A 16,221-nucleotide genomic window follows, 5' to 3' on the forward strand; every position below is an offset into this window, starting at 1 on the left:
TATGAGTCTTACCCTGGATTCCAAAAATCCTTTCCTTGTAATGTCAGCTCTTCCGGGCACAGTTTCCTTAACTGAGGTCTGGAGGAGGGGCATAGAGGGAGGAGCCAGTGCACACCAGATAATACTAAATCTTTCTTTTAGAGTGCCCAGTCTCCTGCGGAGCCCGTCTATTCCCCATGGTCCTTACGGAGTCCCCATATTCCACTACGGACTACGAGAAATAGATTTACCGTGAGTAAAATCTTATTTTCCTTTTCCTCCTGAGGATAGAAAAAAGTGGTAAAATCCACCGATAGTGAATGCATCAGTATCCAGGCTGTCACGGAAGATTGTATTGCATGTCGCGGGTGCAACCTCCCTAAAAGACATGGCTGATTGTAGAATTGAGACTACACTCAAATCCTTGTATACAGCTGCTGGGGTGGCCCAGAGACCCACTAGAGCATGTGGGTGGATTACCAAGGCCATCGCCAAATGGTCGGGTAACCTACTTGAAGGGTTAGATACCTTGCCTCAAGGGGAGATTATTTTACTACTGCAACATATACAGGACTGCGAACTTTATGGTGGAAGCCATAAAAGAAATAGGCTTGCTTAATGCACGTACCACTGCTATGGCAGTGTCAGCATGCAGAGGCTTATGGCTACGCCAGTGGACTGCAGACGTGGATTCCAGGAAAGGTGGGGAAGGTCTACCCTTCACAGGAGAGGGCTTATTTGGAGATGAACTAGACAAATGGATCTCCAAAGCTACTGCGGGTAAGTCCACATATCTTCCTTCTGCAGCTCACCCAGCTAGGAAGGTCGACTCAGAACCTAATCTACAGTCCTTTCGGACTGCCAAGTTTAAAGGAAAAACCAGAGGTTCTTCTACAGCCACCAGAGGCGCTAGAGGTAAACCACGCAAACCAGCAACTGACGGTTCTCAGGAACAGAGCTCAAGCTCTGCTTCGTCAAAGCCTTCAGCATGACTGTGGACCGCAAGGCCTGGAGGACTGGCGGGTGGGAGCCAGACTAAAATTTTTCAGTCACATCTGGACAGGTTCGTGCCAGGATCCCTGGGTCATATATCTTATTTCCCAGGGTTACAGACTGGAGTTTAAGGAGCTCCCACCTCACAGGTTCTTCAGATCAGGCTTGCCAGTTTCGTAACCTTACAGGACGCCATTCAAAAACTGGTACAGACTCGGGTTATAGTGCTAAGATAACCTGCAAGTTTCCAAGATACCTTGCCACTAATTAAATCTGCCCATAGACTCATTTCATTTCTCTGACGTCCTAGTGGATGCTGGGAACTCCGTAAGGACCATGGGGAATAGCGGGCTCCGAAGGAGACTGGGCACTCTAAGAAAGAATTGGGACTACCTGGTGTGCACTGGCTCCTCCCTCTATGCCCCTCCTCCAGACCTCAGTTAGAATCTGTGCCCGGCTCGAGCTGGATGCACACTAAAGGCTCTCCTGAGCTTCTAGAAAAGAAAGTATATTTAGGTTTTTTATTTTCAGTGAGATCTGCTGGCAACAGACTCACTGCTACGAGGGACTTAGGGGAGAGAAGCGAACCTACCTGCTTGCAGCTAGCTTGGGCTTCTAGGCTACTGGACACCATTGGCTCCAGAGGGATCGAACAGAGGCCCAGCCTTGGTCGTCCGGTCCCGGAGCCGCGCCGCCGTCCCCCTTGCAGAGCCAGAAGCAAGAAGAACGTCCAGGAAATCGGCGGCTGAAGACTCCGGTCTTCATTAAGGTAGCGCACAGCACTGCAGCTGTGCGCCATTGCTCCCATGCACACCACACACTCCTGTCACTGATGGGTGCAGGGCGCTGGGGGTGGGGGCGCCCTGGGCTGCAATTAGATTACCTTATATTGGCAAAAAACACACATAATATAGTCATTAAGACTATATATGTGTAAAATCCCCTGCCATTATATCCATAAAAAAGCGGGAGAAGTCCGCCGTGAAGGGGGCGGGGCTATCTCCCTCAGCACACTGGCGCCATTTCCTCTCACAGCTCCGCTGGAAGGACGCTCCCCAGGCTCTCCCCTGCAGTTTCCAGGCTCAATAGGGTAAAAAAGAGAGGGGGGGCACTAAATTTAGGCGCAAATACTGTGTATTATAGCTGCTATAGGGTAAATCACTTTGTGTAGTGTAACTCCCTGCATTATATAGCGCTGTGGTGTGTGCTGGCATACTCTCTCTCTGTCTCCCCAAAGGACTTTGTGGGGTCCTGTCCTCAGTCAGAGCATTCCCTGTGTGTGTGCGGTGTGTCGGTACGGCTGTGTCGACATGTTTGATGAGGAGGCTTATGTGGAGGCGGAGCAGGTGCCGATAAATGTGATGTCACCCCCTGCGGGGTCGACACCTGAGTGGATGGATATGTGGAAGGAATTACGCGACAGTGTCAACTCCTTACATAAAAGGTTTGATGACATAGCAGATGTGGGACAGCCGGCTTCTCAGCCCGTGCCTGCCCAGGCGTCTCAAAAGCCATCAGGGGCTCAAAAACGCCCGCTACCTCAGATGGCAGACACAGATGTCGACACGGATACTGACTCCAGTGTCGACGACGATGAGACTAGTGTACATTCCAATAGGGCCATCCGTTACATGATTACGGCAATGAAAAATGTGTTGCACATTTCTGACATTAACCCTGGTACCACAAAAAAGGGTATTATGTTTGGGGAGAAAAAGCAACCTTTGGTTTTTCCCCCATCTGATGAGTTGAATGAAGTGTGTGATGAAGCGTGGGCTTCCCCCGATAAGAAATTGGTAATTTCTAAAAAGTTACTAAGGGTGTACCCTTTCCCGCCAGAGGACAGGATACGTTGGGAGACATCCCCTAGGGTGGATAAAGCGCTCACACGCTTGTCAAAGAAGGTGGCACTACCGTCTCCGGATACGGCCGCCCTAAAGGAGCCTGCGGATAGAAAGCAGGAGGCTATCCTGAAGTCTCTATATACACACTCAGGTACTATACTGAGACCGGCTATTGCTTCAGCATGGATGTGCAGTGCTGAAGCTGCGTGGTCAGATTCCCTGTCTGATAACATTGATACCCTTGACAGGGACACTATATTGCTAACTGTAGAGCATATTAAAGAGTCTTATAGTCGGGACTTGGAGGATTCCAAGTTACTGGACGTAGTCAGGGCCCTGAAAATATGTTTCCAGGATGGCTGGAGTCAGGAAAACTGACTCGCTATTTATCCTGTATGCACCCAACAAGCTGGGTGCTCCTGCTTCTAAGCAGACTATTGCTCGCTGGATCTGTAGCACGATTCAACTTGCACATTCTGCGGCTGGACTGCCGCATCCTAAATCTGTAAAAGCCCATTCCACGAGGAAAGTGGGCTCTTCTTGGGCGGCTGCCCGAGGGGTCTCGGCTTTACAACTTTGCCGAGCTGCTACTTGGTCGGGTTCAAACACATTTGCAAAATTCTACAAGTTTGATACCCTGGCTGAGGAGGACCTAGAGTTTGCTCATTCGGTGCTGCAGAGTCATCCGCACTCGCCCGCCCGTTTGGGAGCTTTGGTATAATCCCCATGGTCCTTACGGAGTTCCCAGCATCCACTAGGACGTCAGAGAAAATAAGAATTTACTCACCGGTAATTCTATTTCTCGTAGTCCGTAGTGGATGCTGGGCGCCCATCCTAAGTGCGGATTGTCTGCAATACTTGTATATAGTTATTGCTTAACTAAAGGGTTACTGTTATGAGCCATCTGTTCGTGAGGCTCAGTTGTTATTCATACTGTTAACTGGATATAGTATAACGAGTAGTACGGTGTGATTGGTGTGGCTGGTATGAGTCTTACTCAGGATTCCAAATCCCTTCCTTATTGTGTCAGCTCTTCCGGGCACAGTTTCCCTAACTGAGGTCTGGAGGAGGGGCATAGAGGGAGGAGCCAGTGCACACCAGGTAGTCCTAATTCTTTCTTAGAGTGCCCAGTCTCCTTCGGAGCCCGCTATTCCCCATGGTCCTTACGGAGTTCCCAGCATCCACTACGGACTACGAGAAATAGAATTACCGGTGAGTAAATTCTTATTTTCTTCATTTGTCTGATGCTTTTGTTCCCAACAAAACCTTTGAAGGATTAACAATTACCAGGTTAGGGTCACTGCATAGAAGATTCCAATTGATATTTAAAATACCACTGAAATTATTTGTTTAGCAATGTATGAAGCTGATGGGTTGCATGTGTAATGCCTGTCTGGGTACATACAGTGCCTATGAATGTGACATACTGTCTCTTGCACCTGTTGTCAAAATATATTCTCTTTGCCCTTGCAGCGCACTTGTTTGCTATAAATGGAACAATTCAGTGCTGCAGTTCCTCCTTTGTTTAATGAACAACCCCACCAAAATACTTATAGCAAGTATCAGATTATGGGGGTAATTCTGAGTTGATCGCAGCAGGAACTTTGTTAGCAGTTGGGCAAACAAAAATGTGCAGGGAGAGTTAGATTTGGGTGGGGCGAGTTCAATCTGCAATCTAAATTGCAGTGTAAAAATAAAGCAGCCAGTATTTACCCTGCATAGAAACAAAATAACCCACCCAAATCTAACTCTCTCTGCAAATGTTATATCTGCCCTCCCTGCAGTGCACATGGTTTTGCCCAACTGCTAAAAAAATTCCTGCTGCGATCAACTTGGAATTACCCCCTATATGTATATTGTACCTGCAAGTGTATGAATAGGTCATTCACACATACGGGCCAATGAAACATACCTGAACGAATATTCTAGCTATCATTTATCTAATAAATCCTAGAAAATGACAGCTAGGAGCTACTTTGTTGGTATGGGCAGCTTCTCCACTTGGCCTCTTTTAGAAGGTATGATGCATTGGCCCATTAGAGTTTTTTTTTTAACTCTGTGTTGCATGCATGGTTTCCTCTAAAATGGTTTAATAAAATGTGATTTTGACATACTTCATTTCAGCACCAAAGCAAGGGCCACACAATGAAGAGTTACAGACAGACATTCAGGTCCCCAAGTTCAAGAGAAGAAAGCGTGAATCAGTGGGTGCTTATCTTCATCGTATGAACCAAGAAACTCAGCATGTCATCTTCCTCAGCAAGAATCAGCTGGACCGTCTCCCAGAGCAGGATTTGGATGACAAAGGCGAGGTCATTAATGAGGAGGTTACCAAGGAGGAGGGCACTAAGAAGAAGTCTCAGAAGAAGAATGCGTATGTTTCCCTTAACAGGATTTTTGTTTGTAAATGCATATATTGAAAAATTAATAGAAATCACCTTGAAGAGTAGGTGTAACCTGCACACAGTGGGGGGAGACATTGTGTGGCCTGAATATTCATGAGAATGCAGCTTATTATCTCACTAGGAAGCGGTGACTGATGAATATTGGATACGGACTGTCTCCGGGATGTCTGACTTTTAGGGTACGGGATAGCTGCATAGCTCAGTGGTTAAGTGCACCCATTGCAAAACCTGGTAGCTTTCCTGTATGGTTTGACTGGACAGCGTGGAGCTCTGTGATTAGTAGGAATTTTGTCTGTCCCTAAAATATTCAAAAATATATATACACACACACACACACACACACACACACACACACACACACACACACACACACACACACACACACACACACACACACACCAAGCAGATGCGGCACTCAGAGAAAAAGATGACAAACTCAGTAGTCTCTTTATCAACTTTTTGGTTTTTACCGTCTTCAGGATATGAACAACCCGTCAGCGCTGCAGCTGATCGGTGTGTGTCTGTGACATCACCCATCACCATGACAACCACATTAACAAACATCGAAACGGCTGGGGAAAAAAGCACAAACCACATAAACATAGTTAACCCTGCAATAACATCTATACTATGTATAACCAGGATATATAATGATGTCACAGATAATAAATCCATATCATCAAAAGTTATATATATACTATATGAATAAGCCTAATTAGAACAACAGGTTAATGCTTGTTACCTTCATAGTAATTAAATAAGACCGCATAATTATCACCAAACTGTTAGGTTTAACTGAAAACATCATGTAAACACAGACCATGAGATCGTTTCATTGAGTCCACGAGGACTCAATGTATCCAATCTATAGATCCATTCGGTTTCACGCTTAAGTAATAAACGATTTTACGATCACCACCCCTACGTAGAGGGGGAATGTGATCTATCATTCTGTATCTGAGACTTGACAGGTTATGCCCATTTTCAGCAAAATGCCGGGCTACCGGCTGTTCACTCTTGCCACTCTTGATCGCAGCTCTGATCGCTGATCTATGGGCAGACATCCTTTCTTTAAATTTACATTGGGTCTTCCCAATGTAAGAAAGCCAGCATGGGCATAAGATCTGGTATACTACAAACAATAAGATTTTACTTACCGATAAATCTATTTCTCGTAGTCCGTAGTGGATGCTGGGGACTCCGTCAGGACCATGGGGATTAGCGGCTCCGCAGGAGACAGGGCACAAAAATAAAGCTTTAGGATCAGGTGGTGTGCACTGGCTCCTCCCCCTATGACCCTCCTCCAAGCCTCAGTTAGGATACTGTGCCCGGACGAGCGTACACAATAAGGAAGGATTTTGAATCCCGAGTAAGACTCATACCAGCCACACCAATCACACCGTACAACTTGTGATCTGAACCCAGTTAACAGTATGACAACGTAGGAGCCTCTGAACAGACGGCTCACAACAATAACAACCCAATTTTTTTTTTTTTTTTGTAACAATAACTATGTACAAGTATTGCAGACAATCCGCACTTGGGATGGGCGCCCAGCATCCACTACGGACTACGAGAAATAGATTTATCGGTAAGTAAAATCTTATTTTCTCTAACGTCCTAGTGGATGCTGGGGACTCCGTCAGGACCATGGGGATTATACCAAAGCTCCCAAACGGGCGGGAGAGTGCGGATGACTCTGCAGCACCGAATGAGAGAACTCCAGGTCCTCTTTAGCCAGGGTATCAAATTTGTAGAATTTTACAAACGTGTTCTCCCCCGACCACGTAGCTGCTCGGCAGAGTTGTAATGCCGAGACCCCTCGGGCAGCCGCCCAGGATGAGCCCACCTTCCTTGTGGAATGGGCCTTGACAGATTTATGCTGTGGCAGGCCTGCCACAGAATGTGCAAGTTGAATTGTGCTACAAATCCAACGAGCAATCGTCTGCTTAGAAGCAGGAGCACCCAGCTTGTTGGGTGCATACAGTATAAACAGCGAGTCAGATTTTCTGACTCCAGCCGTCCTTGAAATATATATTTTCAATGCCCTGACAACGTCCAGCAACTTGGAATCCTCCAAATCGCTAGTAGCCGCAGGCACCACAATAGGCTGGTTCAGGTGAAACGCTGACACCACCTTAGGCAGAAAATGAGGACGCGTCCGCAGTTCTGCCCTGTCCTAATGGAAAATCAGATATGGGCTTTTATACGATAAAGCCGCCAATTCTGACACTCTCCTGGCTGAAGCCAGGGCCAGTAGCATGGTTACTTTCCATGTAAGATATTTCAAATCCGCCGATTTGAGTGGCTCAAACCAATGGGATTTGAGAAAATCCAAAACTACATTAAGGTCCCACGGAGCCACTGGGGGCACAACCGGGGGCTGTATATGTAGTACTCCTTTTACAAAAGTCTGGACTTCAGGAACTGAAGCCAATTCTTTCTGGAAGAAAATCGACAGGGCCGAAATTTGAACCTTAATGGACCCCAACTTGAGGCCCATAGACAATCCTGTTTGCAGGAAATGTAGGAATCGACCCAATTGAAATTCCTCCGTGGGGGCCTTCCTGGCCTCACACCACGCAACATATTTTCTCCAAATGCGGTGATAATGTTGTGCAGTCACCTCCTTCCTGGCTTTTACCAGTGTAGGAATGACCTCTTCCGGAATGCCTTTTTCCCTTAGAATTCGGCGTTCAAACCGCCATGCCGTCAAACGCAGCCGCGGTAAGTCTTGGAATAGACACGGTCCCTGCTGAAGCAGGTCCCGTCTTAGAGGTAGAGGCCACGGATCTTCCGTGAGCATCTCCTGAAGTTCCGGGTACCAAGTTCTTCTTGGCCAATCCGGAGCCACGAGTATCGTTCTTACTCCCCTTTGCCGTATAATTCTCAGTACTTTTGGTATGAGAGGCAGAGGAGGAAACACATACACTGACTGGAACACCCACGGCGTTACCAGAGCGTCCACAGCTATTGCCTGAGGGTCTCTTGACCTGGCGCAATACCTGTCCAGTTTTTTGTTGAGGCGAGACGCCATCATGTCCACCTTTTGGTTTTTCCCAATGGTTCACAATCATGTGGAAGACTTCTGGATGAAGTCCCCACTCTCCCGGGTGTAGATCGTGTCTGCTGAGGAAGTCTGCTTCCCAGTTGTCCACTCCCGGAATGAACACTGCTGACAGTGCTATCACATGATCTTCCGCCCAGCGAAGAATCCTTGCAGCTTTTGCCATTGCTCTCCTGCTTCTTGTGCCGCCCTGTCTGTTTACGTGGGCGACTGCCGTGATGTTGTCCGACTGGATCAACACCGGCTGACCCTGAAGCAGGGGTTTTGCCAGGCTTAGAGCATTGTAAATCGCTCTTAGCTCCAGTATATTTATGTGAAGAGACATCTCCAGGTTTGACCATACTCCCTGGAAGTTTCTTCCCTGTGTGACCGCTCCCCAGCCTCTCAGACTGGCATCCGTGGTCACCAGGACCCAGTCCTGTATGCCGAATCTGCGGCCCTCTAACAGATGAGCACTCTGCAACCACTACAGAAGAGACACCCTTGTCCGTGGCGATAAGGTTATCCGCTGATGCATCCGCAGATGTGATCCGGACCATTTGTCCAGCAGATCCCACTGAAAAGTTCGTGCGTGGAATCTGCCGAATGGAATCGCTTCGTAAGAAGCCACCATCTTTCCCAGGACTCTTGTGCATTGATGCACAGACACTTTCCCTGGTTTTAGGAGGTTCCTGACAAGTTCGGATAACTCCTTGGCTTTCTCCTCCGGAAGAAACACCTTTTTCTGAACCGTGTCCAGAATCATTCCCAGGAACAGCAGACGTGTTGTCGGGGTCAATTGAGATTTTGGAAAATTCAGAATCCACCCGTGCTGTTGCAGCACTATTTGGGTTAGTGCTACTACGTCCCCCAGCTGTTCCCTGGACCTTGCCCTTATCAGGAGATCGTCCAAGTAAGGGATAATTAATACGCCTTTTCTTCGTAGAAGAAACATCATTTCGGCCATTACCTTGGTAAAGACCCGAGGTGCCGTGGACAATCCAAACGGCAGCGTCTGAAACTGATAATGACAGTTTTGCACCACGAACCTGAGGTACCCTTGATGTGAAGGGCAAATTGGGACATGCAGGTAAGCATCCTTGATGTCCAGGGACACCATAAAGTCCCCTTCTTCCAGATTCGCTATCACTGCTCTGAGTGACTCCATCTTGAACTTGAATTTTTGTATGTACAGGTTCAAAGATTTCAGATTTAGAATAGGTCTTACCGAGCCGTCCGGCTTCGGTACCACAAATAGTGTGGAATAATACCCCTTCCCTTGTTGTAGGAGGGGTACCTTGACTATCACCTGCTGAGAATACAGCTTGTGAATGGCTTCCAATACCGTCGCCCTGTCTGAGGGAGACGTTGGCAAAGCAGACTTTAGGAACCGGCGAGGGGGAGACTTCTCGAATTCCAACCTGTAACCCTGAGATATTATCTGCAGGATCCAGGGGTCCACCTGTGAGTGAGCCCACTGTGCGCTGAAATTCTTGAGTCGACCCCCCACCGCCCCTGAGTCCGCTTGTAAAGCCCCAACGTCATGCTGAGGGCTTTGCAGAAGCCGGGGGGGGGGCTTCTGCTCCTGGGAAGAAGCTGCTTGGTGCACTCTCTTACCCTTTCCTTTGCCTCGGGGCAAATATGACTGTCCTTTCGCCCGCTTGTTCCTATAGGAACGAAAGGACTGCGGCTGAAAAGACGGTGTCTTTTTCTGTTGGGAGGGGACCTGAGGTAAAAAGGTGGATTTCCCGGCTGTTGCCGTGGCCACCAAATCCGATAGACCGACCCCAAATAATTCCTCCCCCTTATACGGCAATACTTCCATATGCCGTTTGGAATCCGCATCACCTGACCATTGTCGCGTCCATAAACTTCTTCTGGTAGATATGGACATCGCACTTACTCTCGATGCCAGAGTGCAAATATCCCTCTGTGCATCTCGCATATATAGAAATGCATCCTTTAAATGCTCTATAGTCAGTAAAATACTGTCCCTATCCAGGGTATCAATATTTTCAGTCAGGGAATCCGACCAAACCACCCCAGCACTGCACATCCATGCAGAGGCGATGGCTGGTCGCAGTATAACACCAGTATGAGTGTATATACTTTTCAGGGTAGTTTCCAGCCTCCTATCTGCTGGATCCTTGAGGGCGGCCGTTTCAGGAGACGGTAACGCCACTTGTTTTGATAAGCGTGTGAGCGCCTTATCCACCCTAGGGGGTGTTTCCCAGCGCGCCCTAACCTCTGGCGGGAAAGGATATAATGCCAATAACTTCTTTGAAATTAGCAGTTTTCTATCGGGGTTAACCCACGCTTCATCACACACTTCATTCAATTCGTCTGATTCAGGAAAAACTACAGGTAGCTTTTTCAGACCCCACATAATACCCCTTTTTGTGGTACATGCAGTATCGGAGATATGTAAAGCCTCCTTCATTGCCGTGATCATATAACGTGTGGCCCTACTGGAAAATACGTTTGTTTCTTCACCGTCGACACTAGATTCGGTGTCCGTGTCTGGGTCTGTGTCGACCGACTGAGGTAAAGGGCGTTTTACAGCCCCTGACGGTGTCTGAGACGCCTGTACAGGTACTAACTGGTTTTCCGGCCGTCTCATGTCGTCAACTGATTTTTGTAATGTGCTGACATTATCACGTAATTCCATAAATAAAGCCATCCATTCCGGTGTCGACTCCCTAGGGGGTGACATCACCATTACCGGCAATTGCTCCGCCTCCACACCAACATCATCCTCATACATGTCGACACACACGTACCGACACACAGCAGACACACAGGGAATGCTCTTATCGAAGACAGGACCCCACTAGCCCTTTGGGGAGACAGAGGGAGAGTTTGCCAGCACACACCCAAGCGCTATAAATATATATAGGAACAACCCTATAGAAGTGTTGTCTCCCTTATAGCAGCTTAATATATATCAAAAACGCCCAAAAAAGTGCCCCCCCCTCTCTTTTTTACCCTGTTTCTGTAGTGCAGTGCAGGGGAGAGTCCTGGGAGCCTTCCTCACAGCGGAGCTGAGCAGGAAAATGGCGCTGTGTGCTGAGGAGATAGGCCCCGCCCCCTATTTCGGCGGGCTCTTCTCCGGAGTTTGTGAGACCTGGCAGGGGTTAAATACATCCATATAGCCCCAAGGGCTATATGTGATGTATTTTTTAGCCAGAACAAGGTATTCTCATTGCTGCCCAGGGCGCCCCCTGCAGCGCCCTGCACCCTCCGTGACCGCTGGTGTGAAGTGTGTGACAACAATGGCGCACAGCTGCAGTGCTGTGCGCTACCTCATGAAGACTGAAAAGTCTTCTGCCGCCGGTTTCTGGACCTCTTCGCTTTTCGGCATCTGCAAGGGGGTCGGCGGCGCGGCTCCGGGACCGGACTCCATGGCTGGGCCTGTGTTCGATCCCTCTGGAGCTAATGGTGTCCAGTAGCCTAAGAAGCCAATCCATCCTGCACGCAGGTGAGTTCACTTCTACTCCCCTAAGTCCCTCGTTGCAGTGAGCCTGTTGCCAGCAGGACTCACTGAAAATAAAAAACCTAAAAACTTTTTCTAAGCAGCTCTTTAGGAGAGCCACCTAGATTGCACCCTGCTCGGACGGGCACAAAAACCTAACTGAGGCTTGGAGGAGGGTCATAGGGGGAGGAGCCAGTGCACACCACCTGATCCTAAAGCTTTATTTTTGTGCCCTGTCTCCTGCGGAGCCGCTAATCCCCATGGTCCTGACGGAGTCCCCAGCATCCACTAGGACGTTAGAGAAATACTGTTACAACTAAGATGATGTCTGATCTGATATATTTTACCTGAATGCGGGTGGGAAAACATCTCCCGGTATCAAAAAGCCACATGTAGCACACGTACATCTAAAGCACCCCCATTTTTTATTAGCAAGAAAATGGGTAGCTTTATTAGGGTCGGTGATGTCAGTGCGTATGAGTAAAGGTGGGTACACACTAGTAGATATATCTGCAGATCAACTGATCTGCAGATATATCTATGGACGGATCGGGCAGTGTGCTGTGCATACACACTGCCCGATCCATCGGGGACTGACGTCATGAACTGGGCGGGCGTGTACACACGCCCGCCCAGTTCAGCTGTCAATCACCGCCGGCCGCAGCAGCATGTGTACGTACACACACAGCGACGTGCCAATATATCGGTAGATGTATTGGCCGTCGGCTGTGCTGCGCGGCCGACGCGATACGTCTGTGAACGACGGAGTTCACAGACGTATCGGCCGTACACACTGGCCGACGGTCCCGCGATATCGGCCGTTCAAGAGAACGGCCGATATATCGACCAGTGTGTACGGGCCTTAAGTCCCTGAGATTTCTATCTTGGGTGTAACATGGCATGACAGAATGCTGGCCAAGATGCAGAGACGTATCAATCTGCACAATAGGCCATCTGTTTTTAGTAATTTTCTTAATTTCTCTAACGTCCTAAGTGGATGCTGGGAACTCCGTAAGGACCATGGGGAATAGCGGCTCCGCAGGAGACTGGGCACAACTAAAGAAAGCTTTAGGACTACCTGGTGTGCACTGGCTCCTCCCTCTATGACCCTCCTCCAGACCTCAGTTAGAATTTTGTGCCCGGCTGAGCTGGATGCACACTAGGGGCTCTCCTGAGCTCTTAGAAAGAAAGTAATATTTAGGTTTTTTATTTTCAGTGAGATCTGCTGGCAACAGACTCACTGCTACGAGGGACCTAGGGGAGAGAAGCGAACCTACCTGCTTGCAGCTAGCTTGGGCTTCTAGGCTACTGGACACCATTAGCTCCAGAGGGATCGAACACAGGCCCAGCCTCGGTCGTCCGGAGCCGCGCCGCCGTCCCCCTAGCAGAGCCAGAAGCAAGAAGACGTTCCTGGAAATCGGCGGCAGAAGACTTCGGTCTTCATTAAGGTAGCGCACAGCACTGCAGCTGTGCGCCATTGCTCCCCAGGCACACCACATACTTCGGTCACTGATGGGTGCAGGGCGCTGGGGGGGTGGCGCCCTGGGCTGCAATATAAGTACCTTACTTGGCAAATTAACACATAATATAGCCTTTAAGACTATATAAGTGTAAAATCCCCTGCCATAACTGTATAAAAAAAGCGGGAGAAGCCCACCGAAAAAGAGGCGGGGCTATCTCCCTCAGCACACTGGCGCCATTTTCCCTCACAGCTCCGCTGGAAGGATCGCTCCCCAGGCTCTCCCCTGCAGTTCCAGACTACATAGGGTAAAAAAGAGAGGGGGGGCACTAATTTTAGGCGCAATCTGTGTTATATAAGCAGCTATAAGGGGAAAAATCACTGTGTAGTGTGTATCCCTGTTTTATATAGCGCTCTGGTGTGTGCTGGCATACTCTCTCTCTGTCTCCCCAAAGGGCTTTGTGGGGTCCTGTCCTCAGTCAGAGCATTCCCTGTGTGTGTGCGGTGTGTCGGTACGGCTGTGTCGACATGTTTGATGAGGAGGCTTATGTGGAGGCGGAGCAGGTGCCGATAAATGTGATGTCACCCCCTGCGGGGTCGACACCTGAGTGGATGGATATGTGGAAGGAATTACGCGACAGTGTCAACTCCTTACATAAAAGGTTTGACGACATAGCAGATGTGGGACAGCCGGCTTCTCAGTCCGTGCCTGCCCAGACGTCTCAAAAGCCATCAGGGGCTCTAAAACGCCCGCTACCGCAGATGGCAGACACAGATGTCGACACATACTGACTCCAGTGTCGACGATGATGAGACTAGTGTACATTCCAATAGAGCCACCCGTTACATGATTACGACAATGAAAAATGTGTTGCACATTTCTGATATTACCCCCGGTACCACAAAAAAGGGTATTCTGTTTGGGGAGAAAAAACTACCAGTGGTTTTTCCCCCTTCTGATGAATTAAATGAAGTGTGTGAAGAAGCGTGGGCTTCCCCCGATTAGTAACTTTTTTGAAATTACCAGTTTCTTATGGCGTACCCTTTCCCGCCAGAGGATAGGTCACGTTGGGAGACATCCCCTAGGGTGGATAAAGCGCTCACACGCCTGTCAAAGAAGGTGGCACTACCGTCTCCGGACACGGCTGCCCTAAAGGAGCCTGCTGATAGGAAGCAGGAGGCTATCCTGAAGTCTGTTTATACACACTCAGGTATTATACTGAGACCAGCCATTGCTTCAGCATGGATGTGCAGTGCTGCAGCTGCGTGGTCAGATTCCCTGTCAGAAAATATTGATACCTTAGACAGGGACACTATATTGCTAACCATAGAGCATATTAAAGACGCAGTCTTATACATGAGCGATGCACAGAGGGATATTTGCCGGCTGGCATCAAAAATTAGTGCAATGTCCATTTCTGCCAGGAGAGGGTTATGGACTCGGCAGTGGACAGGTGATGCAGATTCTAAAAGGCACATGGAAGTTTTGCCTTACAAGGGTGAGGAGTTGTTTGGGGATGGTCTCTCGGACCTCGTTTCCACAGCGACAGCTGGGAAGTCAGCATTTTTACCCCATGTTCCCTCACAGCCAAAGAAAGCACCGTATTATCAGGTACAGTCCTTTCGGCCCCAGAAAGGCAAGCGGGTTAAAGGCGCGTCCTTTCTGCCCAGAGGTAGAGGGAAAAAGCTGCAGCATACAGCCAGTTCCCAGGAACAAAAGCCCTCCCCCGCTTCCTCTAAGTCCACCGCATGACGCTGGGGCTCCACAGGCGGAGCCAGGTACGGCGGGGGCCCGTCTCAAGAACTTCAGCGACCAGTGGGCTCGCTCACGGGTGGATCCCTGGATTCTACAAGTAGTATCTCAGGGGTACAAGCTGGAATTCGAGACGTCTCCTCCTCGCCGTTTCCTCAAATCTGCCTTGCCAACAGCTTCCCCGGACAGGGAGGCAGTGCTGGAGGCAATTCACAAGCTGTATTCGCAGCAGGTGATAGTCAAGGTACCCCTCCTTCAACAAGGAAGGGGTTACTATTCCACAATGTTTGTGGTACCGAAACCGGACGGTTCGGTGAGACCCATTTTAAATTTGAAATCCTTGAACACCTATATAAAAAGGTTCAAGTTCAAGATGGAATCGCTCAGGGCGGTTATTTCAAGCCTGGAGGAAGGGGATTACATGGTATCACTGGACATCAAGGATGCTTACCTACATGTCCCCATTTACCCTCCTCACCAGGAGTACCTCAGATTTGTAGTACAGGACTGTCATTACCAATTCCAGACGTTGCCGTTTGGTCTGTCCACGGCACCGAGGGTATTTACCAAGGTAATGGCCGAAATGATGATACTCCTTCGGAAAAAGGGAGTTTTAATTCTCCCGTACTTGGACGATCTCCTTATAAAGGCGAGGTCCAGGGAGCAGTTGTTGGTCGGGGTAGCACTATCTCGGGAGGTGCTACAACAGCACGGTTGGATTCTGAATATTCCAAAGTCACAGCTGGTTCCTACGACACGTCTACTGTTCCTGGGGATGGTTCTGGACACAGACCAGAAAAGGGTGTTTCTCCCGGAGGAGAAAGCCAAGGAGTTGTCATCTCTAGTCAGAGATCTGCTGAAACCAAAACAGGTGTCGGTGCATCACTGCACGCGAGTCCTGGGAAAAATGGTAGCTTCCTACGAAGCAATTCCATTCGGCAGGTTCCATGCAAGAATCTTTCAGTGGGATCTGTTGGACAAGTGGTCCGGATCGCATCTTCAGATGCATCGGCTGATAACCCTGTCTCCAAGGACCAGGGTGTCTCTGCTGTGGTGGCTGCAGAGTGCTCATCTTCTAGAGGGCCGCAGATTCGGCATACAGGACTGGGTCCTGGTGACCACGGATGCCAGCCTTCGAGGCTGGGGGGCAGTCACACAGGGAAGAAACTTCCAAGGACTATGGTCAAGCCAGGAGATTTCCCTACACATAAATATTTTGGAACTAAGGGCCATCTACAATGCCCTAAGTCAGGCAAGACCCCTGCTTCAA

General features: G+C 48.9%; 1 protein-coding gene across 2 annotated transcripts in view; it reads left to right on the forward strand.

The window, feature by feature from the left end:
• The window catches only part of CCDC137 (coiled-coil domain containing 137), a 69,207-nt gene that overhangs the window by 43,852 nt on the left and 9,134 nt on the right, over positions 1 to 16,221 (forward strand). For both annotated transcript variants that reach the window (XM_063961127.1, XM_063961126.1), the window contains one exon: positions 4,941 to 5,190. In XM_063961127.1, coding sequence (XP_063817197.1) covers positions 4,941 to 5,190 — 250 coding nt within the window. The remainder of the gene's footprint in view (positions 1 to 4,940; positions 5,191 to 16,221) is intronic.

Source organism: Pseudophryne corroboree, chromosome 3 (genome assembly GCF_028390025.1).
Source record: "Pseudophryne corroboree isolate aPseCor3 chromosome 3, aPseCor3.hap2, whole genome shotgun sequence".
Classification (NCBI taxonomy): Eukaryota; Metazoa; Chordata; class Amphibia; order Anura; family Myobatrachidae; genus Pseudophryne; species Pseudophryne corroboree.